Genomic DNA, 26,842 nt, shown 5'->3' with positions numbered 1-26,842 from the left:
TTGTGTAACACTTAAGAGTTGTTGAAAGGATGCAGGGTAAATACAAGAAAATTATTTGGGCTTATTTGGAGTAAATTATGTTATCTTGTTATTCTTGGCATTGTTTATGTCTGGTAGGAGGGCCACAGGAGTCAATTTACAACTCATGCGTCTTAAAATCTTGATCAGTTGGATATAATGTAACGAGTTTGGAATCCAATTTGTACTAGAGTTAACTTTTGTAACACAGGTGTGTACAGAATCCTGTGCTGAATTGTACATATTTGAACTGTGCCTGCCATACCTAGCATTTCTGCCTAAGAGCCTAAAAGGACTCAGACTGTTATCATCCTAGAACAATATCTGATAATGCAAGTTCAAAAAGATATGTATCACTCTGGTAAAAATCGCTGTATTGTTATGGATGGACTGCACACATAGAATGATTATGGCTTCTTAAAAACCAAAAAGTATTATGAAGGGGTTAATATTCAGAATTGTGGAAACTGGAAAACCATGGAGAAGAGAAAGCTGAATGGCAACCAACTCACAAAGCACAGAATTTGAAGATGTCAGTAAATATTTGCAAATACAAAATAACATCCAGTTAAAGTTGTAAGGAATAGTTTGATAGTAAGCTGCTATTGCTGTTTGGGCACAGATCTGCCCTGATAAATTTCTGATACTCAGCTCACGTGCTTGGGCTATCTGCAGCCTGTGGTAACATAATAAGAAGGGCAGCACAGATGCTAATGTGTTAGAGATTGTATTATTCTACATATGTCTTTAAGGCTTAACTGAATCTCATCCGATGAGATAGATGGAGATTGTTTAAACAATATACCTGGTGTACTCACCTTCCTCTTGAAATGAAGGTCTGGAAAACTGTAGCAATCTAACCATGAAGCTAGAATGAAGCTGCAGACATGGCTGTGATTCACAGGAAGGCACTAGTGGAAATGAAGGGGAAATCTCAGTAGTGATTTAATTCCTCCCAAGTTCAATGTTTTACATCCCAGCCCAGAGCAGAGTTCCTTTGTTAGGACATTTTAGTCATAGAGGCACAGGTAGGCACCAGAGGGCTTGGTAATGACTTCCTTTTTTCTGGTAGTACAGCAGATAGATTGCATCTTTGGTTTATAGTGATTCCTTAGTTTTTGCTGGTTAAGCTGTCAGTCTAAACCAAAGTTCTCATAATTCACTTCTCTGTCTTTGTGTGTCCTAGAGTTGTTTACAGCGTTCCTTCAGAGCTGAAGTCTTCACCTGCCCTGCCTGCCGCTATGACCTGGGAAAAGGCTACACCATGGTTCCCAACAAGATACTGCAGACACTACTGGACCAGTTCTTCCCTGGTTACAGTAAAGGACGATGATGTGCTCAGATCCTTCCATACTTCTCCCAGTGACTTTATAGACAGTAAAGGAGAATAAACATGGGAAATTCAACAGTGGACCAGCCAGCTTGATGGGACTCAATATATTGTCACATTTTGAAGCAGCTAACCCTCTTCCCCTAATAGCCATCTTTTTGGTGTAGTGAGAACTCTAATTCTCAGCTGTCTTTTAACATCAAGGGTAGTTTTGGCCAGTTAACAAATAGTTTTTAAAGGAAAAAAAAAAAAAAGCCTCAGCTCTTACTGGCCTAGCTGATGCTTAATTTATGATTTGTTTTTTTGTAACTACCTCAGGACAGAGGAAAATAAATTGTGGGGATGACAAAAAGTTAGTGAAGTTTTAGCTACACACTGCCTCCTGAATATTAGTTGTGCCTGGTCCATGTGGTTTGATTTACAAAAAGAACCCCAAACCAAAACAAAAACCCACAAAAAACAGCAAAAAACCAGAAACAGCACTTAAGCCAGCTGGATTAAAGAACAGCAGATTCTGTGGTGTGCATAATCCTTTTTTGTCTTTTTCTTCTATTATGCTGTATTTTTTTGCAAGAACTGGCTGATTTTTAGTCTATTTTTGTGAGCTTCATTGTGCTTTTCTTGTATCTTATGCAAGTTGACTACTAATGACTAATGAGAACAATATGAATGCGTTGTTGCTGCATTAGTGTAAAGTGATCTGTGTTTTTTGCACTTAAAGGGGGTATTCAAGACACTCTAGTTGTGTAAAAAATATTTCATATAAAAAAGCCACTTCTGTATTAGTTAAACTGTATGCTTTTAGTAGGTCTTGTATCAGTGGCAATACATCTACATGGCATTGAAGGCAGTGCTAGCTTGGAGAGGGTTCAAATCGCTTCATATTGTGATCTGAAATTTTATATACAATATATCCCCCCCCCAAATACACCTTATTAAATATTTTATGATTCAGAAAAGTTGCTAATTCTGTTTTTACTCTTATCCACTTATTTAAATCATAACATTTTTATAGATTTTTTTTCAGTTTACTAAATGCTGTCTTTAGGTGGGCTTCTTATTTTTCAGACATGTGGGTTTATATTCCTTAACTCATTTCTCAGTGGAAAAAAAATTATTAAGAAAAAAACCCCAACCACCTGACACTGAGATCCGTGGGCTCACACATACTCTATAGCAGTGGCTGTCATGTAGCTACTCCGGTCTCTACTGAGCATTTAAAGGAAGCTTGTCAGTGCTCAATCCCTGTACCAGAGTCAGAGGGAGCCCGTCCTGCCCCACTGGCGTTGGCGGTGGTTGCTGCCAGAGCCAGCTTGGTGCAGCTGGGAGCTGTGGGTGCTCCGCACAGCCATCAGTCAGAGATTCCCACCATAGGCATGGGGCTGCACTGACAGCCTGTAGCCTGCAAAGTAGGCATATATAGAAGTATATATGGAAGTATGTAGGTCATTCTCAGTAATTTTAGATCTTGCCCTTAGCCTGGAGTGGTAATGAACCGGTCCTTGAGATGCACATGGCAGTGCTGTTTTTTGTGGCTCAAAATTAGCTTAATGGCTTATTCACTTCATCCGAAGTAAGTAACTTCTTTCTCTGCCCACTTCCCCCACCCCATTCTGCTTAGGGTTTCAGTTGCATCCAAAATACATAATTCTGGTACTGTCTCTCTAGTCACATATCAAAAAAACAGGTGCTGCTGAACAGTTTTTAACGCGTCAGCTTTTTCTGTGCTTACTAGAATGAGGGTTCAGCCTTTGTTCAGTAGGTGAATTGGTATTAATTAGTGTTAAGCATACAGTTTAAAAGAGCTGTAGACAGATTCTTATATCCTGTTGAACTTCTGTGTTTTACAAAACAGCTCAGTATTTTATGGGGAAAACAGATGTAATTTTACCTTTGTAACAATCATTGCATCTGGGCAGTAAGCACTTAAGACTTGTGGCCTTTTACCTGATAGTTGAGTGCTGTGAAATATTTTATACCTTTTAAAGTTTTTTTCCATTTGATAGCTTTTACCAATTAATTGATGAGATAAATTTGTCAGTTTGAGGTCAACAATTGGAAGTTCTCTGCTTAATACAAAAAATATGTAAACCAATTTTTTAATACAACTTCTCAGTGACAGACACAATCAAACAACATGGAACTGCCTTTAACAAACACTAAAGTAGCTTGACAAGACTTTGTGGAGTTAGACTGGCAACACAGAAAGACTCTCCTTTCCTCACACTATAAGTTTGCAGTGTTTTTTCACAATTCTTGACGCCCTTAGTGCTGTATCAGTAGCTACTGAAAGATGCCCTTTTCAATAGTAAGTTCCAGAGTATAAAATTCTAATTTTCTTCACTATATATTTAGATGTCTGTCTGTGTAATTGGTGAGAGGATCAGTTTTATGTAAATTCGACTGGGAACAGATTAGAAGAGGCTCCTGTTTTTTTAAGGTCTGTGTCCTGGCTACTGAGTAATTGAGTGTGGCATTGCGTGTACCAGTAGGGCTTTGGTCTCAGGGTGCTGTAGGTATTCTTGGAGGGCCAGAGCTAAAGCTAGGAATCAGGTTTTACACAAGCTGTAGACTTAAAAGAGAAAGCAGGCCAAGTTGAGTGCACTGTATAAACCAAAGCCAGTATCCAAAACGAGATTTGAGAAACTGTGGAAGGAGAATACTTCAATAGACAAGATCTAATTTATACCTAAGTAGTTCACAGTCTGTTAGAAAAGGTGTTTCGTGCCTTCTCTGGAATAAGAGGAGAGGATTAGATGGAACTACAAGGGGAAATTGATGTGATATAGAAAAAAGTTAAGTTTGTCACTGCTCCATAAAACTGATCATTCTAGCTCATTAAAAAAATCAGACATTTATTTCAATATTAATTTCTGCCAGTATTTTGCTTTATTTGGAAGCTGTTAACTGCTGTGGCAATTCTGACAAATCAGAACTTGAGCTTCATAATTTCATACTGCACTGTTGGATAAATCCAGCTGAAAAGCTGAAATCCAGAACATGACAACACAAAATTCTGACGAATTTTATTAGAGTACTAACATTGGTAGGTAAAAAAACCAGCATGAAATATTAACAGTAGCAATGCTAGCGGTAATATGAAAAGTAAATTAAACAATCTACTTCATCTTCTTTTACAAAATATAAACAATTACTCCTGCAGTTAGTATTCATTACTATTGCCTTATGCATCTGCACCTTTTCTACTTTTTTTAACCATATCTTCCATGGCACTTTGCAAATTGGGTGTTAATTGTTAAAACTTTAGCACAAAACAGACAAAATACTGAATCAAGGCAACTTCAACAGCAGCTGCTCTGGAACAACCACATTTGTTCACACCTAACATATTGATTGTATTTACATTTTAACTGAGCAGTGATTCAATTAACAAACATGGTGATTATCCAAAATATACACAGTATATAAATCCCCTATCAGGTCTGGGAGGAAAAGGCCATCCTGATGGACTCGGTAATCCAGGCAGCTGGAAGCAGTCTTATGAAGATGCTCTCTTCTGTTCAGAAAAGGGAGATTCATAGGCTTCCATTGGTGGGCAGGTACAAACCAGATGTTGATCTCCATATATGTCATCAATGCGAGCAATTGTGGGCCAAAACTTGCTTTCAGGCTTCACAAATGGCTAAGTACAGAAGAAAAAACAACAATTTTAATTTTTTTACCAAGCAAATCTATGTAATTGTAATAGACATTAGAAGTTTTAAGAATGACAAATGCTGGAAAAGTGGATTTTTTAAAGTGAAGTCATACTTCAAATCTATTTGCAGTCCCTGAAAGTTAACAAAGCATGTATAATAGAGTTGGCAGTCAAAAGAATATTTAGATTTTCAAAAAAGTATAACCATGTCCTCTAACAAATGCTTGCAAAGAAGCAGTTGTTGTGGGGTAAAAGAAAACTATGACCCCTTTGAATAACTGGTTCACAGATAGGAACCAAGGAAAAGTGGAGGAGACTACCAAGACCTGTGCTGTTCAAGATAGTTGTAATATAACACATAAAACAAGGTGGCAAAATTCACAGGTGCAGTTAAATTCTTCCTCTTTGAAACAGCACGAAGCAATAAAATAGATGCAATTCAGTTTTAGGTGAGAAAAGTTAGTTACACATATATTTAGCTGTTAAGATTGTGGAAGCAATTTTATGGAGTGCTCTGAAGAAGTCTGGTGTATCCAGCTCCAATTTGACTTTTAATTGTAGCAGACTCACATTGGCATGGCTTGCCCTATGCTGGCCATGCATCTTGTCAAACCCTCATCTAAGTTCTTTGGAGCACAGCTTTGAATGTCAGGATATGGGACTCTGTTTTGGGAGCCCCTGATGCAGTATGTCAGAACTGAACGGGCTGTTTCTACAGGAATATCCAATATTGAAGTGCTGAGATTTAGAAAACCGAGTTTGCACTTCATGTGTAGAGATTTTTTTTTTTTTTTAAGATCTTTTCGCCTTGTCTTGAAAAACAAAACTAATGGAACTACTGTAGAGCTTACACACATAAAAATTGAGCAACAGTAAAAATGGCTCTCAAGTTTTTATTCTTGCCACATTTTTCATCTCCAACTGACCAGAAAACCACAGAGCAGGAAGCGCATTTATGTATTACCACACCACTAGGATCCAATTATTTACTCACCAGTGGGAATGCTGCCACTTCTCTGGAATAAGGACGATCCCACTTCGAAGAAGTGACACAGTTCAGAGTATGTGGTGACATCTACAAGCAAAAAGACATGTTTAGGACATGAAATCACTGAATTCAGTTGAACATACCAGTGTGAACCCTCTTTCGAGTTCATATTACTACATACAAATAACTGCTGTCTAGAGAGTCTCTTGAGAATACCATTCATCTGGGAAAAAAAGGCAGATTTAAAACAGAAAGCGACTTAGTATCTGGGTTTCTTTCAGTTTGCCTGAAGATATTACCCAAGGTTTGAACATGCTTCCAGGTTTTCACTAAATCCCCTCAGTATTTAAAAAGTTAATACAGCATTACAAGAATTGAACAGATCTTGAGCCTATAGCAATTTTGTGCTGCAGTTGCTAAAATAATTCATTCAATCTTTATTTTACTGTTAGTTTTAAGGTCATTCCATTTCCCTTCTTAAACCAGATAAATAAGCATCTCCATTACTTTGAGATGGCCTCAAAAATTATAGATCATATGCTTGCATAAATAACTTTCTCTGCTCTCTCAGCAAAGGCCAGACTTCTGACTTGAAACAGTCAAAATTCAAATTTTGAAAAACTTTAAGGTTTCTAAAAAAGTCAAATTTCAAGAAATTCATGTGTTCACTGTTGCACATAATTATTTTTATGTACTGAAAGACCAGGAAGCAGGCTCACGTAGTCTCAAGTAAGTCTCAAGGGTTAAGCTGATGCTGGTAACTTGCTCTACATGCCATCTTACCTTTAGCGGGTTAATTTGGGGATCCATCCTGCCCTCCTCTATTTCAGCAATTTCCTGCCGAATACTGATCATTGCATCACAGAATCTGTCAAGCTCTGCCTTGTCTTCAGACTCTGTTGGTTCAATCATAAGTGTCCCTGCCACTGGCCAGGACATGGTTGGAGCATGAAAACCTGATGAAGAAATCATCAGTCACTGATAATAGGTTATGAGTTAATATATGCATTAGCTAGCAATTGATTCGCAAATGCAGCCCTTTCTATAATCTTTACAGGACTGAACTCATTGGTAGTGTTGGCAGCATACTGTAGAGGTAAGAGACTTTTCAAGTACCTTAGTGTTTAACACTGAAGGGTAATGCCATTGTATTATTTGCAATACAGTTACACACTGATTTAATGAAACACTCTTAAAACCTGCTTTTTTGCTTTGTTACTTTTCAGCCCAAAGTATATTGCTTCTTTCCTGGGTTATTTCTGTTCCTGCTGCTCACTTCAGTAGAAGTGTTTTGTCACTTTACCTTCTTATGACAGGCCGGATGGCAAAGTAAGACGTATAGATTTCTGCACTCGTAAACAAGATAGAAAGAAAAGGTGGTCTCTCATGATTCCCTTCCAGCACTACTGCTAATTACAGCCTGTGACAATTGTCTTTTGGCTACAGAGGATGGAACTTTACTAAATTTATCCATGTAACTCATCTCTGTACCTACTGAAAAGTCTACTTAAAGTGATGCATGCTATTTAAGGCCATAGCAGCCCACTTACTTAAAACAAGCAGGAAGGATGGGTTTTTTGGTATCACAACTGGGCTCTGGATTATTTCACTGACCAGGTATTACTGGTTAAAAGCACAGTTGCATAGGATCAAGCAGCTCAGTGGGTCATCTTGTCTGGCAGCCAGAGTAGCCACGATCAGAGTTCTTCAGAGCATGTGTACAAAACTGCCTGAACTGTATCAGGATGGAAGCATTTAAATCCTATTATCCTACTTCAAAACTCTTTCTTTTTTTTTTTTTTTTTTTTTCCCTGTTGTTGGAATCTTATTAAGCTCTCGGCTCCAACCCACTTGCTCCAATGGTTGAGTCATGTAATTGCAAATTTGAAGGGGCAGTTTACAAAACTGGGGAGGTAGCAGCAGATTTGCATCTGCAACTCAACAGATGCAAATATCTCTCTAAGCCCTTAATGAACATGATAAGACTTGAAATGATCATGACAGGTTCAATATCCATAAGCACAGACTAGAATGCTTCTGGCTCCCTTTAGAAGAAATCTAGGAAATTCGTATTTACACTGCTATTTTTAAAAAAAGACATTTGACTTACCATAATCCTGAAGTCTCTTAGCAAGATCTACAGCTTCAATGTTTGCTGTTTTTTTGAAAGGTCTCGTATCCAAAATGAATTCATGGGCTACATAACCTGTAAACAAAAAAGTGTACCTTATGTTTACTTACTAGGAGAATAACACAATCTACCAAGCAGTCTATTCTGACTGGTTTTGTGGAGAACATGGCAAAAAGACAAATTAAAACATATCCACTTGCACAAAAACTCAAACCTGAGAAATTATCAGGTAACAGATACACGACTCGGTATTTGAAGACTGGCCTTCTGAGTCCCACGTCACATTCAGAGGAGTGCTCACTTCCAAGATGAGAACTAGGAAAGGGTGGCCAAAGTAGCTCCTATAATTTACAAGTACTGTGAAAAATAACTGAATTTGTCAGTAGCCCAACACCATTTGGGTCTTAGGCTTGAATTAGCCATGTACAAGATAATCAGTTTCATGTTATGCCACAGAAAAGCTCCAATCTGCTGTTATAGAAAGGCTAAAGACATAAGTTATCTAAATTTATATCCGTGATCCTGGAGAACCTTGTTCCATTTCATTGCTGAATCCTTCAAAATTTGCAACTTCCATTCACTTCTGTGAGGAAATAATATATTCTCTTAAAATGCAACCTGCAGGTTTAGCCAGGGTGTAGTCCATTAAATTTAAGACATATCTTTTGAAGAGCATACCTATTGTACTCAAATGTTCTTTGGTGCTATTCAACTTAAGCAAAATAGCATTCTCTGATAGTTACTCTACTGTAACAGATAATTCTTTCACCTCTTATTCATTACTTCTGTCCTGCTGCAAGACTGGAGAGCCGCAGAAGGGAACTAGAATGTAGCTAAAATATTTTGCATTGCCAAGGGGATTCTCCCCCGTCTCACAAGGGAGAATAAGGAGCGGAAACGAGAGAAATTTGTTGGTTTTTTTTTTTTCAGAGAACGTATGTAAGGGACAGTACAGGTCCAAAAATTGCTTCCAGTTCTTAAATTGTTGTGCTTTTGGTTATTGGAAATTTGGAGGTCTCAACTTTGTTGCTACTCCTTTTTCTACTGTGCTACTTTTTCTACTCTGCTACTAGACTTCAAGGAGAACAATCTGAATGCCAAGGTTGACTCCATCTTTTGTCGTAATTTCATCTAATTACAAACAGGCATTTTTCTTCACTTCCAAGTATCTCAGTTTCATTGCAATACCTCCACAGAAGCAGTGTGGCAGGTTATTTCTCTCCTTGTGAACAACATGAAGAGAAGTTTGAGACGCAGCTGTCATATAGCATTAAAAAAGAATCATATCGCAAGCCAACTTCTACACTAGGAAAAAAAAAGTCAGCTTTGTAGAAGAAAACATTGTCCAATACTTGCCTCTTGCTCCTCTGAAAAGGATTTTGTAGTGCTTCTCTAGCCTCTTTGCCATATAGTTTGCATTTAGTATAGCAATCTCAGAAGCATGTTTCAGACCCTTTGCTCCCATTGTCTGAAAGAGGAATAACATGAAGAAACAGATCTAAAAACACTCCCAAGCAAGCTAAGTGCGTTCATGTGCTGGCAAGCATGATAGACAACAGCACCTTAATGCATCTGTGTAGTTTTAAGGCAGTCACACTGCTATTACACTTTTCTACCCTACACTCACAGAAAAGCACTGGGATTACTTGAGAGCAAGTTTGGTATACATAACTTATGAGACTGTTTACTGTGTAAGATTTTTTGCTTGAAGTCAACAAGTGAACAACCCAAACCTTTCCTCAAACTGAGAAGCTCTGAAGTGAATAGAAAAAAGTAAGCAGAGCTCAAGAATGTCATCAGCACACTTGTAAGAGCTGCAGACGCTGCCTGTCACCATCCTTACCCCCAGGGAAAGCATCCAGAGAGCTGCCCAAGAATCTATGTATGCTGTCAGTACAGATTATCCCAGCAACTCAAACTCTGCTTGCCCATCTCATGTCACAGATGATACTGTCCATTAGCAGAGACCAGATCCAAATGAACACAGATGCACTTATTTCTGTGTTAAAGCACAGCAAAAGGACAGTGCTGGAATTGAGCTGTGGTTGAATTTCTTAACACTGCACTTAGAAGTCAACTTGGTAAAGGAGAAAGCCAAAACAGCCTTCAAAGTAGCCCCTTTAGATGGGACAGTGTAAACAGATGGCACTTTGCATTGCAAAGAAACAGCTTCCCTTAAAAATTTACTACAGTTTAAATATTCTGTAACAGGAACCAGCTTACAGTCACAAGTGATTTTTACCCACAGCTGAAAAGCCACCATAGAAGTTGTACCAGCTCATATTTGCTCATTTCAAATTCTTGAAGAGCTGGTTTCCCTGGGAGCGGAAGGTTCCATGGTTAGAGTATCAAACAGGCTACAGGCTACTCTGAATAGATGCTGCCCTTACATTAGCCATTCCAAGTCTTTCTTTCACTGAAGGCTTTAAATGTTGCTCAGAGTCCCAGCACGCCCTCTTCTCAAACAGAATTTGAATCTACACTCATCTCTGTTAGCTGAATACTTCCATATATGTAACCAAATATTTGCAGGCTTATCACTAAATTGCAATGCATTAAAAAATTACATAGATCATGATCCAGTTGTCACATATGCAAAGCCAAAACTAAGTTCAGTTTTCAAATTCAGTAAAATCCCCTAGAATTCAAGTTCTTATTGAACAGATTTTGAAAAGTTAAATGTTACATACAGGTCAAGTATAACAATACTGGAGCATACAACCAAAAATATTCTTGGAAGAACAGTAATTACCAAGCAGCTTTTAAACATGAAAATTTCAATGTCAGAGACAGTGGAAGGGCAAGCTTGGTTGCAGCTTTCTGCCTTATGTCCACTTGTCTCAAGAATTATTACAGACAAGAGACAGAAGAATTAAGCAGGCTGAATAGATACAGCAGTTGTCCTGCCATCCTTTCCTATTGCAACAGATGGTAATAGGCTGTTCCATTGTCCTGCTGGAAAACAAGGAGGTTCAAAGGATGTAAATAACCTATGACTGTGCCATCGTCATTTCAGTCTGTGCCAACATCTTGTGACAAGTTGCTCTTAAACCTGTTCATGTGGTTCCAGTGGTCCTCAGACTTGTTGAAACAGAAACAGACCCTCAGCTGATAGTCCTTATAAAAGTCTACACACCTTGATATACACCCAGGAAATTGGCAATATAGCACTGGAACCCCAAGGTGCAGCACTGACAGTACCCAAAGGACATGCATCCTTATCCGGCTGTATTTTGATGACAGGGTGGGTAGGCAAGTAGGGTGCCAAATGTTTCTTCCTAAAACAAAAACATTGATTTTAGAACTTAAATGTGTGTTCCTGTGTTACCACTTCTGGACAGTTTCAACCGTAGCTTCTCTTCACCTTCCTTCTAAACACAGTCCTCCAGGAAGTCTGGTGTATGTCTTCTTCAACAGAAAGTTTATTAACGTAACTGGTGATAATGGAGGATGACACTCAGTCTTCATTCTATCATAAGATACTCATGCAGCTATCCAAATCAAAATGATTTTTTTAAAAGAATAAGATTATTTTCTTCTAAAGAAATATGATTGCATATAGGATAGATTCACGTAATTCATGTACCATTTCTGCGTTCTGGACTACATACAGTATCAGCCCTCAAAGTCCACAGGTCATCTCTGCATTTACTCAGAAAACAGACTGCTGAGCAAGGTCTACCATACACACTAAAGGGCCAACATGAAAGTCAGGGTTTGGGAATACATGTGGACCTCACCATTCATGAGATCAGCACATGACTATCCTGGAGAAGGACAAAAGTTTACAAACAACAGTACACCTTCCCATTCATGGCTCAGTACTTAAGCCAACCATGATTCACTAAGAGATATTTTTTTTTAAAGAAAAGGCTAATAAAGAGATACCCACACTCCAATTGGTCCCATTCCAGGTCCTCCTCCTCCATGGGGAATGCAAAAGGTTTTGTGAAGGTTTAAGTGAGAGACATCAGAGCCGTAATCTCCAGGACGACACAGACCCACCTGTGAAGGGAATACTCTGTTTCAAAACATTCTTCATGTGCCATTTTAAGACCTATTACTTCATTTAAGAAAAATAGGTTGAAAAAGATGTTATATGTTTTCCATTTTTCTTTAATGTGATGCATCATAAGAAAGAATTGATGCAAACAATTTTTTTCTTTAGGAATTCTTACTCAAGTCTGTAAAGAATGTCTTTGACAAAGATCAGGCAGACTAAGCCAATTTCAGTGTACAACTCATACATCTTATAACACATTTCAGGCAAAACCAGATAAAAGATAATTATTTCCACCATCTAATTTTTATTACTGTTCTTGGAAACCTCACCTCTCCCCCCAAACACTGTGCCGTCTTGTGAGGAAGCTGTGTTATGGTCTGAACTGAGTACTACTGTGCTATTTTTATTCCAAGCAAACGTACACTCCCAGTTGTAATAAATCTGCCTCCGAGATTTTGTACCTGGGCATTCATATTTGCTCCATCTAAGTAAACCTGGCCTCCATGTTTGTGAATCAGGTCACACACATCTCCAATCTCCTCTTCAAACACACCATTGGTGGAAGGGTATGTGATCATGATGGCTGCCAAATTCTCTTTGTGCTTGTCCACCTGGTGGCAGGGAGGGAGAAAGAAAAAAGGTCATTGAGGCTCCTAAAGCTTCTTAAGAGAAGATTTCTACAAAAATCTGTAATTAAGGTCATCGAGTGTTTTACAGGTGAGAAGCAAGTCTATCAGCAGGTAGTCTAAGTCATTTACAGTCAGCAAAAGACACTGCGCTCTTTCCTTCAGCAATACTTACAGAAAAATAGTATCTTCTCAATAAATCAGAACTTTAATCAGAGAAGAAGGCATGGTATTAAAAGATACATGTCTAATAGTCACTTCTGGGACCTTAAGACAAGTCAAGTGAAACATCTGGCCTTCAAGGTAATGTGATCTAATGACCATCCGCCTACTTTCAGCAATACAGTTCTATGACTACCGTAAAAGCCTGCTGAAATATGTGTTTTTGGAAATGTGTCCTGCTAATCCCTTGGATTCCCAAGATTCACCTGCAGCCAGTCTACTCAAAAAAGTGAAAAAAGTTGCCTAGCAACACCTTCTCCAGCAGAGGTGGGCTTGAACTTCGCTAAGCAAAGGCTGAAGTGCAGTTTCAAATGCTTCACACTCATGAACATGCTTCATTCATTTCAAATACTAGATGTAGACCAAAAAGGTCTGCTATAAAAGATCCTACGGTGTAGAAAACCGCTCTGAGCCACTCCGGCACCAAAGATCCTCAAATTAAAGGAAATCTCACAAGTGTCACATGGTAGTGCCTGAGTGAGCAAAAAACCCAAGAATTACTTATCCTTTTCAAGCATGTATTCACTATTATTGCCCTATTTTCTCTCAAAGAAAAGTCTGATTCAGCTACCAACGCTATTACCTGTAGAGGAGAAGGAGTATTCTTGCCTTGAGAAGTAAAGATAATTAAATACTCGCCATTGCTTTCAAATGGGAGATATCAATGCTCCCATTTTTATCCACTTCAATTGGCTGAATCTTCATCCCCGCCATTTGTGCACTTGCTGGATTTGTACCATGAGCAGATTTAGGAATAAGGCAAACCTTAGAAGAGAAAAAGAAGCAGGGGCTAAAGTATAACTGGTTAAAAAGTCTTAAAGCATTATGGTCTATGCTTAGCTACAAATCATTATCAGAGTTTTCAAAGGGGATCCTGAGGGAATGTTTACTGGCAAATTTCCACTTGTACTGAAGGATACAACTCAATTTTCTTTGAAGAAAAGCCATTCAAGTATCAGCATCTAAATACTCATTAGGAAAATAAAGTTTCATTTGCTGCATAAATCATATTTAGGGCTGACGTTCCAGAATATTATCACAAGAGACTCACATTGAAAATCCTCTCCTCTCACCCCTCTTTTTTTGAAGGCTAATTTTTTTTTACAGTAATCAGTCTCCATATGAACAATGACTTGAAAGGAAAAACTGTCTAATTCCAACTTTCCACTACATCTTCAGCTGACTTCCAAAGCATTTTCTTCTGTATTCCATTCAAAACAAAAACTTAGACTGAAATATTTTGGCTATAGCTAAGAAGTTTCAGACAGCTACTTACATGCTCGATACAGTTAATTTAAAAAGAAAAAAAAGAAGTACTTTTACTTAAATAAATGAGGTTCTTGTTACTAATAGTTAGGAAAATGGAGCTCAGGATATTTCCAGACATTTGCTAGCAACTCCACCCCTTCTAAAGACAATAAATATACCTTGTCTAAAAAAATCCGTTGCTTCTATTCAATGAGGATATTGAAACATTTGGCTATTATAATTCTCTTGGAAGGATTAAGTTAACTAAGTGTATTAAGTAAATTACTTAAACTTAGCTGCATTAAATAACTGGCAGTAAGCTGCTTTGTTTTAATGAGAAACTGCTTGCTGGTCTCTACCTCATATTCGACAGAGATGCTGAGACAAATGTTAATTACTTTAAAAGCTATTTCAGGGAACTAACCCAACTGTCTCAGCACCTGGATATTTCCTCTTCTTGCAGTGAACTGTCAATGTTTTACTGTGCAGCTGTGCTGAAAGGAAACACAGGGATCACAGCCCCAGTGCTGGGAAGCACTGTGGCCCATCTGTAGTCATTTTAGCTGCATAGCAGAACTGTAAAGTGAGTCTAGACTGCCACCCAGTCTTGCTGAGTTGCATCTGCAGCTGCTGGGTACAGAAGTTATTGATCAGGCAAAAAAGCAGACAGATGTGAGCTGTCAGTTAAAGTAGATACTTTTTTTCTATGAGACACCACCAAATCTGGATGCTGGGATTGACAGACTTCTGGTCTGGGTTAATCTGGCTCTTCTTGTATCACAAACATGCAATCATCTCTCCAAAATGAAACTTGCTACCACCAACTTTTCACATTTATGTATTTCAACCTATTTCACTTCCAATCAAACTTATACCTAAAACCTACGATTAACACAGCCTTTCTTCCAGGCATCCCAGCTTGTTCAGAAAGCACCTAAAGGAACAATATTACTTTCAGATTTTTCAGCTATAACTGCCCGCCATTAAGTGAAAATAAAGAATTGTCTTTAAAATAAAATTAGAATTCAAAATTCTATTAAACATAATGTACTAGTAAGAACTGATTCCTCTTTGGGGTTAACTACAGTTGTATCACCTCTCAGGTTTACAAGAACTCTCTTTTGTCAGGTTACAATGGTATAGCTGAGAAATGACTCTTTGAGGTCAAAGTTTCAGGTAGTTAGTATAGAAGAGAATAGAAATCAAGCCTTTAGACTCACATTACCAACTGAAGATGATCCTCAGTGAATCAAAACAGATTAGCATTATTCAGCTACAGTTTTTGTCACCCTTGTGAAGCAAGGTTACCTCCATATATCCTACAGAAATTTATTTGAAACAGTTTGAATGGACAAGAACTAGATGAACCTAGAGACTTTTATGAGTAGCTACCAAGGCATACCAGAGGCTTGTCTGCTTCTTCTGTCAGGAGTGGCTATACTTGAACCAACTGACATTATAAGCAATGTAAATTTTAGATAATCAGTTCCTGTTCCCCTTGTAACTGAAAAAGCTGGAGAGGGAGTGTCATACCACCTTGAGAAAGCAAAAAACTGTCATTGCCCATTTTCTTCTGAGGCATGGACATCTGGGCCTAGATCCATCTCACTGAAGATCTGAATCACTGTCTCACATTCATGATTAGCCCGTGTGATGGCTTAAATTGTTAGGTCCACCCATTGATCACGAGCCCATCTGTAGGTTTTAGGTCTCTCCCTAAATCTCCTGATGTTTCATGGGCCCACTGAGCTATGAATAACTCATCCTTAAGTTCCCAGTCCAGGTCTACCTGAGTGACTTCAATTCTGGCAGCCTGGTCTACCTGCTCGTTGTTCTGGTGTTCTTCAGTGGTGACGCCCTTGGGCTTGTGAGCATCTGTATGACATATCCCTTTACAGTAATGCTTTCTATCTGGGCAGCAATGTCTTGCCAGAAGGCAGCAGTCCAGACAGGTTTACCTCTGCGCTGCCAGTTGGTCTGTTTCAAGTGATGCAGTCACCTTCACAGGGCATTTGCCACCATTCATGAGTCAGTATTAACATAAAGTGCTGGCTGCTTTTCTTGTTCAGCTGTCTCTAGGGCCAGCTTCTTCAGACTGGCTCAACTTGCCTTCTCCTTTGATGGCTTTGACTACTTGTTGTGTAGGACTCTGCACAGCAGCCTTCCACTTCCGATGGTTTCCTGCGATGCAACAGGATCCACTGGTAAGCAGACCATACTGCTTTTCATCTTCTGATAACTCATTATATGGTAGTATTTCTTTTGCATGAGCCACCTCTTTGAGTGATGCTCTGAAATTTATGCCTTCTGATGAGTCCATGATCTTTTTCAGGATTCCTAGGCAGCTGGGTTTCCCCATCCAATCCTGTTGCATGACCAACGCTACCTACTTTATGCAGTGTCCTTTGAACATCCAGCACAGCACAGGCAATCATGGTGCTAAGAGGAGCTGTGCTTCTGTACCAACTTCTGAAGCAGCTCAGCCCCCATCGTACACTACTAGTACCTCTTTTTCAGTCAGAGTGTAGTGGGCCTTGGATCCTCAATACCCCCAGCTCCAAAACCCTAAAGGCTGACCTTGCATTGCTCCAGATGTTTTCTGTCAGAGGCTCCAGTTGAGGCTGTGCTCCCCAGCTGCAGTGTAGAGTATGTTTCTCACAGCTGGTCCTATCCAGATGGGCCCAAGGGCTACCGCATGAACTATCTCCTCTTTGATCTGTTCAAAGGCCTGTTGCTGCTCAGGGCCCCACTCAAAATAGTTCTTCTTTAGGATCACTCAATAGAGAGGGCTCACAAGCTGACTGTAACCTGCCATACACATGCATTCTCCAGTAATCCACAATGCCTAGACAAGTCTGTGTTCTCTTCTTGTTAGCTGGTGGGGACATAGATATTATCTTATTGATTGCAGCCCCAGGGGTGTGATGTTCATCTTACTTTTTTAGTCCCAAGAACTGGATGTCTTGTGCAGGTCCGTTTACCTTTCTTTGGTTTCACAGCAAAACCAGCTTTCCAAATGACCTGGATTATTCTTCTCCCCTTCTCAAATGCTTCCTCTGCTGTGTTGCCCCATACAATGATGTCATCCATGTATTGCGGGTGTTCAGGGGCTTTACCCTGTTCCAGTGCAGTCCATATCAAAGACCGATAGGTAGGTAGGGCTGTGCTCCAGCCTTGGGGCAGTCATTTCCAGGTGTATTGGACACCCCACCACATGAAAGCAAACTGTGGCTGACACTCTGCTGCTAAAGGGATAAAGAAAAATGCTTTGGCAATATCAATTGTGTCATACTGCTTGGCCACCTTTGACTCCTGTTCATATTGGAGTTCTAGCTTGTCCCACACGGCAGCACTCAACGGTGGCATCACTTCGTTCTAGGCCATGAAGTCCACTGTGAACCTCCACTCCCTGTCAGACTTTTGCACGGGCCTTATGGGACTATTTAAGGGTTATTAAGTCTTGCTTATCACTCCTTGGCTCTCCAATAGATGAATCAACTTACAAACAGTAACCAGGGAGTCTTGGCTGGTGTGATACTACCACTGGTGCGCTGTCACAGTAGCAACCAGCACCTGCTGTTCTTTGTCATGCAGCAACCCTACAATGGAGAAGCCAGGCAAGGTAGACAGTTATTTAGTCTTCTTTGTGTCTGCTGTGGCTACACCAAAGGCCCATGAGTACCTTCTTGGGTCCTTGAATACCCTCTCCTGAGACAGTCTTATGCCAAGGATACATGGAGACTCCAGGCCATCACAACAGGATGCTTCTGCCATTTGTGCCATGTTAGGCTCACCTCAGCCTCCAACACAGACAACTGTTGACATCCCCCTGTCACTCCACAGATCCAGATAGGTCCCGCCCCCTTCTACCCTGATAACATTATGGTACACTGTGTACCAGTATCCATCAAAGCCTTATACCCCTGTGGATCCAACGTGCAAGGCCACTGAATCCATCCAGTCCATTAAACTTTGTTATCCCCTTCTCCACCTAGCCAGAGGCAAGGACCCTTTACTCCTGGTTGTAGTATTCACTCTGACTCCCGTGGTGTCAGACCACAAGTCCCTTCACCAAACTCAGGAGGAGAGGTATTTTCAGCCCTTATTCTGTGTCTGGGGGACTGCTGGTTGCTTTCCACTGTCTTAGCAGCAATTGGTGCATCAGCCTTCTTGGTTGGTCCGTCTTAGTGGCTGTCTTCCCCTGCAGTTCAGGTACACGTGCTTCTTGCTTCAAGATGAGTGCACTATCCCTGTTCCTTGTGTCCTACCCCAGCCACGCAGGAAGAACCAGAGGGTGCTGTATGGTGTGCACCTGGGGCTCCCTTTCCCTCTGGCAGGGGGAGGCTGACTCCATAGGGTACCCTTGACAGCCAGGACACTTCCTGTGGGGATGAGAAGTGGAGGCATTATCTTTGAAACACCCTGGAACCAGCAAGACAGTCTCTCCACAGTTGGTATCTCAAGATATGGCCAGTCCGTCATCACCAGTGAGTTGGCATATGATACTGATGCATCTTCCACAGACCTCCTTTACATGGCCCATGTGTACTGGACATCATGCAGATCTGTGGAGACCTGTTTGTTGTCCAGGTCACTGTAGACTGCCTCTGCCACTGCTAATTCTCTTACATACTGAACACCTTCCTCAGCAGGCGTTTAATTGCCTCAGTAATTGACAAGAACACCCTTGAGAGGACACCTCACACTCAACAGGAACCACCTCCAGAGGCTGCAGATTGTCAACTGTCTTCTGATTCCTTTGCTGATTCTGTGGTTCCTAACAAGGGATCCCAGTTGCTGGGCTTCTCTGCCCTCAATTCCTGGCTATCCCCTTCAGCATCCCAGCATTTGAGCAACCAGGCAGCAATATGCTTGCCTGGCTGGCAGCTGTAATTTTTCTGCACAGTTTGGAGCTTGGTCAGGGTTAGGGATGGGGTGGTTTCTGCCTCTTGGATGACTTCTATCGCTTCCTCTTTATGTTTCCTTGCCAAAGGACTGGCTTCCTGATCAGACCCTTCCTCCTCCTCCTCCTTTACTAATTGATGGTACAGTTCTGTTGACCTCCATGCCAGTGCTTCCTTTTTACTACTGGGGCAATCACTGTAGTTGAGGTTTGGGTCCCTGTCTCAGCCATCATGTCCTTAGAGGTAGAGGCCCACTTTCCCCTGCTGCTGTGACAGTGCTAGACAGAAGCTCAATAGGCACAGGTCAAGCCCCAGAACAGTACTAGACTGCTGGGTCTCATTGAGGTAGGCAATGCACCCTTCCATTGCGTGGTGTGCCAATTCAATGGGATTGCATGCCTGTTCAGGTGTAAAATCCCAGGTTATAGGAGGTGATAACAGCCCTAGGCACCTGCCCAAACCCTCCTACACACCCTGTCACCCAGGGATCAACTGCCTCGGGGCACGTTTCTCTGTCAGCTCAGCAACAAGTTGTTTACTCTTATGCCAGGACCAAATCAGGTTCCACACACCCAACAACAAGCCAACAATGTTAGATAATAGGATCCAACATCTTACACAAGGATGTACAAAAAACTCAGGAGCCCACGCAACAGAGCTGGACACATCAACCCCAGAGAAGAGGGAGGTGTAATCCCTTGTTCTCTCCACAAGGTAGCTCATGCAGCACAGGAATGGCATCACAGCCAGGGCTGTATGCCAGTCCAGCCATACAGCCATTGCTTTTATCAAAATGTTTCCAAGCACAGTGAAATACATTGATAAGCAGCACAGCGAAATATACATTGATAAGCAGCACAGCAAACAGCAAAAGCCAAAAGCAGCCATTAAAAAGCCCTAGACTCTAATACAGAGTAAAGCAAGCATGCTCTGTGACCCACCCAGGAGCCTGCCAATTAACAAATTAACATGCTCAGATCAAAACTGTCATTACCTCAAGCCCCACACTGGATGCTAAAAAGGACTGTGATGGGTTGACCCAGCCAGTGGCCAAACACCCACGCAACGGCTCATTCATTCCCATGTCCCATGGGATGAGGAGTAAATAGAAGTAAGGTGAGAAGACTCATGAACTGAGAGAATGACAGTTTAATAGAGAAAACGAAAGCCGCGTACACAAGCAAAGAAGCAAGAAGAGGAATTAATTCATTACTTCCCATGGCCAGGCAGATGTCCAGCCACTTCCTGGAAAGCTGGGCCTCAGTACACGTAATGGTTGCTCGGGAAGAAAAATGCTGTAACCATGACCTTCCCTGCTTTGTCCTCCTTTTCCTGAGCTTTTATTGCTGAGCATGCCATTATATGGCATAAAATATCCCTTTGGTCAGTTTGGGTCAGCTGTCCTGGCTGTGTCTCTCCCAACCTCTTGCCCACCCCCAGCCTTCTCTCTGGGGGAGTACAGGGGGTGGGGCAGGGCAGAGTGGGAGAGAGAGAAAGCTGTGACACTGTGCAAGCACTGTTCAGCAATAGCCAAAACATCCCTGTCTTACCAACACTGCTTTAACCACAAATCCAAAGCACAGCAACATATGGGCTGCAATGGAGAAAATTAACTCCTCATTCCCACTGTCTGAAAGAAAGACTTTTAAGAAGGTACTCATGATCCATGAGGGAGGCAGGGAATACAGAAAGCTTGTCACAGATGAGCATACACAACCTAGTTTCCCTCTAGGTGAGTCCCAGCTGCTGAATCAACTCTTCTTTCTCCACTTCCCACCCAAAGCTCTTTCCCACATGAGTGTTGACACTTACAGTTCTATGACGTTCTCCTTTTGCATTTAAATAAGCTTTGATTGCAGCCAAACCTGCATACTCTCCTTGGGCTCCACTGCAAGAGGAATACAAACCCCATTATGCAAGCACACAAACCAGAAAGGGCCAGCTCTCTACTGAAACTTCAAAATTGTCCAGCCCTAATCCTTCTTAATAACTTTAGGCAAGTGTCAGCAACTTAAAAGAAGCACATCCCATGGATTAAAATACAAATAGACAAGCATTAATTAACAGCTCCTGCCTCTTTTGCAAACAGTAGATGAAAAAAGTTATGCCATTTTATGTGCTTACATTATGATGCTAAATCCTTTTGGTGACTGAGTTGATCCTCATTTCTGCACCTAGCAGGGGACCGTGTGCTTGACTACAGAGAAGCGGACTAATACTGAAATGCATAGTAAAGTGTATGCAGTGAAACATAAGAACTCTTTCAGTGACATCCTAAGTGTAGAGTAAGTCCTTGATGCTCATTTTGTATCAAAACTACTAACAGACATAAACAGGCTGCAGCAGTACTCATTCAGATCTGCTTTATCTATTTCAGTGAGCATGCAGATCCTAGGCATTCTTCAGTCAAACCTAGTATTACCTAGCGCATCAAATATCAGTTTCAACAATTATATAATTGCCAGCTCATACAGCTTATGCCTATATTTCAGATCTTTAATTTTAGCTCATAGGAGGGTATCAGTAACATCACCATTTTAAGCAAGCAATGGTGGAGAAACCAGCCTTCATAGAAAGGAAAACATTGGAAAAAAAAAACATTAAAATAATAGAAAAGAACAAATCATTAAACTTTTAGAAGAGATGAGACAAAGTAAGGTTCTGCAGTCTTGAAAAAACAAATCTTGTTTTCATAAACTGGCATTCAAGGCTTCTCTTTATCAAATTTAATTTTAGAAACATCTTTCACTTTTGGCTTGCACATTTTCTTTAGAGATAAGTTTTTGGAATCATGTTAAGGAGCAAATGTTCAGGAAAAATTTCCTACCTGTTTGGTTGGAAGGAGATTTTGTCATAGCCAGTAATCTCACATAGGTCCTTCTCTAAATCCTTGAAAAGCTGCTGATACCCTTGAGCTTGATCCAGGGGCACAAAAGGGTGGATGTTGGCAAATTCTTTCCATGAAATAGGCTATTTAAAAAAAAAAAAAAAAAAAGATGTGCTGTAAGGAAAAATTCTGCAGACAACTCTGTTTTGTTGTTGAACTCTACGAAGGAAAGAAGCTGCCCTGTGCTCAAATAAAAATCAAACATTTCTTGTGCAGCAAGACAAGTTCCCAGCCTCATTATAGGATGTGGCCTGGCTGAACAGAGAGCTTTGGCTGGAACTCAGGTAAAATTAGGAGAGTTTATGACCTTTGGAAGAAGGGGCAGGCAACTCAGGAGGACTACAAGAATGCTGTGAGGTTACACAGGGAGAAAACTAGAAGGGCCAAAGTCCAACTAGAACTTCATCTCGCTACTGCCATAAGATAATAAAAAATGTTTCTATAAATACATTAGCAACAAAGGAGAGCTAAGGAGAATCTCCATCCTTTATTGGATGTGGGGGGAAACATAGTGACAAAGGATGAGGAAAAGGGTGAGGTACTTAATGCCTTCTTTGCCTCAGTCCTTAACGGTAAGACCAATTGTACTCCAGGTACCCAGCCCCCTGAGCTGGAAGACAGGGACGGGGAGCAGAATGAAGCCCCCATAATCCAAGAGGAAATGGTTAGTGATTTCCCACACCACTTAGACACACACAAGTCTATGGGGCCGGATGGGATCCACTCAAGGGTACTGAGAGAGCTGGTGGAAGTGCTCACCAAGCCACTTTCCATCATTTATCAGCAGTCCTGGCTAACTGGGGAGGTCCCAGTTGACTGGAGGTCAGCAAATGTGACACCCATATAGAATAAGGGCTGGAAGGAGGATCTGGGGAACTACAGGCCTGTCAGTCCGACCTTGGTGATGGGGAAGGTTATGCAGCAGATCATCTTGAGTACCATCACATGGCACATATGGGACAACAAGGTGATCAGGACCAGTCAGCATGGGTTTCTGAAAGGCAGGTCCTGCTTGATGAACCTGATTTCCTTCTATGACAAGGTGACCTGCTTAGAGGGTGAGGGAAAGGCTGTGGATGTTGTCTACCTAGACTTCAGCAAGGCCTTTGACATTGTTTCCCACAGCATTCTCCTGGAGAAACTCGCTGCTTATGGCTTGGATGGGTGTACTCTTTGCTGGGTAAAAAACTGGCTGGATGGTTGGGCCCAAAGAGTGGTGGTGAATGGAGTGAAATCCAGTTGGTGTCTGGCCACAAGTGGTGTTCCCTAGGGCTCAGTTTTGGGGCCAGTTCTGTTTAATATCTTTATCAGTGATCTGGACGAGGGGATCAAGTGCACCCTCCGTAAGTTTGCAGATGACACCAAGTTGGGCGGGAGTGTTGATCTGCTTGGGGGCAGGAAGGCTCCACAGAGGGATCTGGACAGGCTGGATCGATGGCCCGAGGCCAATTGTATGAGGATCAACAAGGCCAAGTGTTGGGTCCTGCACTTGGGTCACAGCAACCCCATGCAGTGCTACAGGCTTGGGGAAGGAAGAGTGGCTGGAAAGCTGCCTGGCGGAAAAGGACCTGGGGGTGTTGGTCTACAGCTGGCTAGGAAGGCCAATAGCATCCTGGCTTATACCGGAAATAGTGTGGCCAGCAGGAGCAGGGAAGTGATCAGCACTGTACTCAGCACTGGTGAGGCCGCATATTGAGGTCTGTGTTCAGTTTTGGGCCCCTCACTACAGGAAAGACAATGAGGTGCTAGAGTGTGTCCAGAGAAGGGCAACGAAGCTGGTGAAGGGTCTAGAGCAAAAGTCTTATGAGGAGCGGCTGAGGGAGCTGGGGTTGTTTAGCCTGGAGAAAAGGAGACTCAGGGGAGACCTTATCACTCTCTACAACTACCTGAAAGGAGGTTGTAGTGAGGTGGGTGTTGGTCTCTTCTCCCAAGTAACAAGTGATAGGACAAGAGAAAATGGCCTCAAGTTGTGCCAGGGGAGGTTTAGATTGGATATTGGGAAAAATTTATTCACCAAAGGGTTGTCAAGCATTGGAACAGGCTGCCCAGGGAAGTGGTTGAGTCACCATCCCGGGGGGTGTTTAAAAGATGTGTAGATGTGGTGCTTAAGGACATGGTTTAGTGGTGGACTTGGCAGTGCTACATTAATAATTGGACTTGATGATCTTAAAGGTCTTTTCCAACCTAAATGATTCTATGATTCTATGATTTCCAGTAACATTTTTTTTCAACATTCAGAAGATACTTAAAAATCCTTAGTTTCTCCTTCTAGGTCACCTACACTTATGTAGAGCTGTGGGATTACAGGGAGAACAGAGAGGAGTTTGTGGAATACTACGTAACAGTCAATTTGTTTCACACAGTTTTGTTGCTATCCATTTTAATTAGAAGGGAATATAGAAGACAGAAAACAGTGAAGGGAGAAGACATAGAGAAGGCAGTGAGAGAAAGGGGACAAAGGAAACCTAATGAAAGATCAAAGTGAGAAGCCAATAGGGAGAGAGCAGAGGAAGCTCATTCAGAGTCAAAAAGTAATTCGGTACCCAAACAGCCTAGCTAATGCTCTGCTTCATTTGCTACCAGCTAGAAAAATGAAGATACCCGGAGACTCCAGCTCCTCACCTGGACAAAAGGAGTGCTATCCTAAGAAACAGCAAACTGACAAAGGAGCATGAATTGCCAGTCCCACCTGACTCTCCATATTTCTGAGGATTTGACTGTAAGATTTGTAATGTGGATAGAAGTTAGGTACTGCAACACCACATGAGGGAACAGGACTGTGATACCAAATTCCAAAAATTACGTTCATTATTTTTTTCAGAAGGGAGTCTTCAAAGTCACTCACTCTCCTGCTGTTGTTGTGCTCCTACTGTGCTTTTCGGAGCTTTTTTCCTAGCGGAAAAGGGAGCTGATGACTTTAGCTACTTCTGAAACTGCCTCCTCAGCTGCAGTACTAGACCAAAAGCAGTCTTTACTTCTCTGCAATGACACTGGATAGATAGTTTACTCATGTGGGTCTCAAGTAAGACAGGATTACTGCAACTTACTGTAAGTTCAGCTGAACTATTGAGCTTCATTGTGCAGGACCCCTAAAAATACAAACACATTTGTCAGTATTGAAATATATAAATATGTACATAAGTACCTAATTTTTTCTCTGTTTGGTAAATACCTACCAAAGGAATCATGCTGTGAACAAGGGAAATATCTTTGTTTTCTAATCTTTTCAGGTACCGCACGATATTTGTCTCAGAGTGATAGCTGGAGAACACAAAATGTGGTGTTAAGGCAAGCAGGTTAGCTATACCAGCTGGTTTGTCTGTGCTTCAACATAGGAAAATCCATAAAAAAAGAATTAAGACTGAGGATAATTTTTAATATATACTGGATACTTCTTTCCAAATCAGTACTGCATGCTTGCTAATAGCAATGTGCATGAAAAATGCCTATTATCATTCACTCAGAAATGCTATCAGTAAAAATGGAATATAAGGGCTCTACTAAGTCTGATGATACTATGTCCTCAAATAATAGCTTGTACAATGTAGCAGATTAATGGAAAAACACACCCCCCATGTGACCATGAGTATTGCTTTGCTCATTTAAAACATTTAAGATGTCTAAAAATGCTAATAAATAGATTATTTCAGAGTAATGAGTTACTGTGTGAATACAGCTACAAAACTGTCCTCAGCTGACTCCAGTATCACTTTTGAAAGGAGGTACTTTCAGATTTCATTAAAATACCAGATATACAGCAATTTCACAAACCTGTTGAAAACCTGATGTGTCAAGAATTTGGAAGTTCTCTTAAATGGGGTGCTAAGGATGCCTTTGGTTTCCTCGCCCATACCCTCAGCAATTAGCTCCTTTGACACAAAGAAACATGGAGTCAAACACTTTCATGGAAATTTCTCTTTTCACAGTCAATTTCTATCAGAACTAATTTATACTACCAGCTTACCTCAAGATTTAATCAGCTCTTTAGGTAAAAAAAAAAATAAATTATTAGCATACATATCTGTATATATCTAGCATGACAACAGCATTATATTAAAACTGGGTACAGATGTCTCAGTAGTCCTCATCTTGGAAGTATTGCTGCTAATTACTAATGACATGCAACAAAAATTCCAGTGGGAGAGAAATAATTGACCACCATGTCCTAAGCCTCACAAAACAAGTAACAGCCTAAACGCAAGGTGTCAAAGCTGGCCAAAAGGACTAAGTGTCACAATCAGAAAATGTCATTACTCGGTTACACAAACCACTGTTACCTCATACTGCCTCTTTCTTTAAGAAAGGATCTGAAATTCTCAGTATTTAACAAATGGTCATCATACAGACAACCACTGTCCCAGGAGCAGTTTTGCTTTTCATTAAACTTCTGAAACATTGAGATAATTTAATCCGTATGATCTATTGACTACTTACAGCTGAAGACTCACAACCGAAAATCCATAATATGTCATCTAGGTCTTTCTCATTTACAGTTTCATCAAGTGATACTCCAAGCTATGGATAAAAACAACAGTAATTACTCAAAGCTCTTAATTCCAGATGCATAGTATATTTGTTCTAGTCAACAAAAAATATTCCAGAAACATAGGAGAAAAAAAAAAAATCAACCTACCCAACAGTATGTGAATGTCACTTCATTTATGTAATAAATACATAAATCTATTTTACTATTTTATTTACATAAAATTTTCCTGTTCCTACTTTGCCCCTGCTAAACTGTCCAAGCCAGATGGCTCACAAGCTTCAAGACTTGTGACCTCACTTCTAACATTTCTAAGTGTTTTCCATTCAGCAGGAAAATTGCCC

At 40.8% G+C, this 26,842-nt stretch overlaps 2 protein-coding genes across 3 annotated transcripts in view; one reads left to right on the top strand and one right to left on the bottom strand.

The window, feature by feature from the left end:
- UHRF2 (ubiquitin like with PHD and ring finger domains 2) overlaps positions 1–2,307 on the top strand; it is a 93,630-nt gene extending 91,323 nt beyond the window's left edge. For both annotated transcript variants that reach the window (XM_052778879.1, XM_052778878.1), the window contains exon 16: positions 1,205–2,307. In XM_052778879.1, the coding sequence (XP_052634839.1) occupies positions 1,205–1,351 (147 nt within the window). In that variant the 3' untranslated portion in view covers positions 1,352–2,307. The remainder of the gene's footprint in view (positions 1–1,204) is intronic.
- A 1,876-nt stretch (positions 2,308–4,183) lies between these two features.
- The window catches only part of GLDC (glycine decarboxylase), a 50,867-nt gene continuing 28,208 nt past the window's right edge, over positions 4,184–26,842 (bottom strand). The window contains exons 11-25 of the mRNA XM_052778880.1: positions 26,450–26,530; positions 25,787–25,884; positions 25,192–25,276; positions 25,063–25,104; positions 21,956–22,098; positions 20,941–21,016; positions 13,616–13,741; positions 12,590–12,739; positions 12,018–12,130; positions 11,262–11,403; positions 9,482–9,593; positions 8,105–8,200; positions 6,778–6,950; positions 6,001–6,081; positions 4,184–4,991 (exon numbers count right to left, since the gene is read on the bottom strand). Coding sequence (XP_052634840.1) covers positions 4,848–4,991; positions 6,001–6,081; positions 6,778–6,950; positions 8,105–8,200; positions 9,482–9,593; positions 11,262–11,403; positions 12,018–12,130; positions 12,590–12,739; positions 13,616–13,741; positions 20,941–21,016; positions 21,956–22,098; positions 25,063–25,104; positions 25,192–25,276; positions 25,787–25,884; positions 26,450–26,530 — 1,662 coding nt within the window. The 3' untranslated portion in view covers positions 4,184–4,847. The remainder of the gene's footprint in view (positions 4,992–6,000; positions 6,082–6,777; positions 6,951–8,104; positions 8,201–9,481; positions 9,594–11,261; positions 11,404–12,017; positions 12,131–12,589; positions 12,740–13,615; positions 13,742–20,940; positions 21,017–21,955; positions 22,099–25,062; positions 25,105–25,191; positions 25,277–25,786; positions 25,885–26,449; positions 26,531–26,842) is intronic.

This window comes from Harpia harpyja, chromosome Z, assembly GCF_026419915.1.
Source record: "Harpia harpyja isolate bHarHar1 chromosome Z, bHarHar1 primary haplotype, whole genome shotgun sequence".
Taxonomy (NCBI): Eukaryota; Metazoa; Chordata; class Aves; order Accipitriformes; family Accipitridae; genus Harpia; species Harpia harpyja.
Note: the sequence above shows the minus strand (reverse complement) of the source record. Positions and strands in the feature narration are given on the sequence as shown.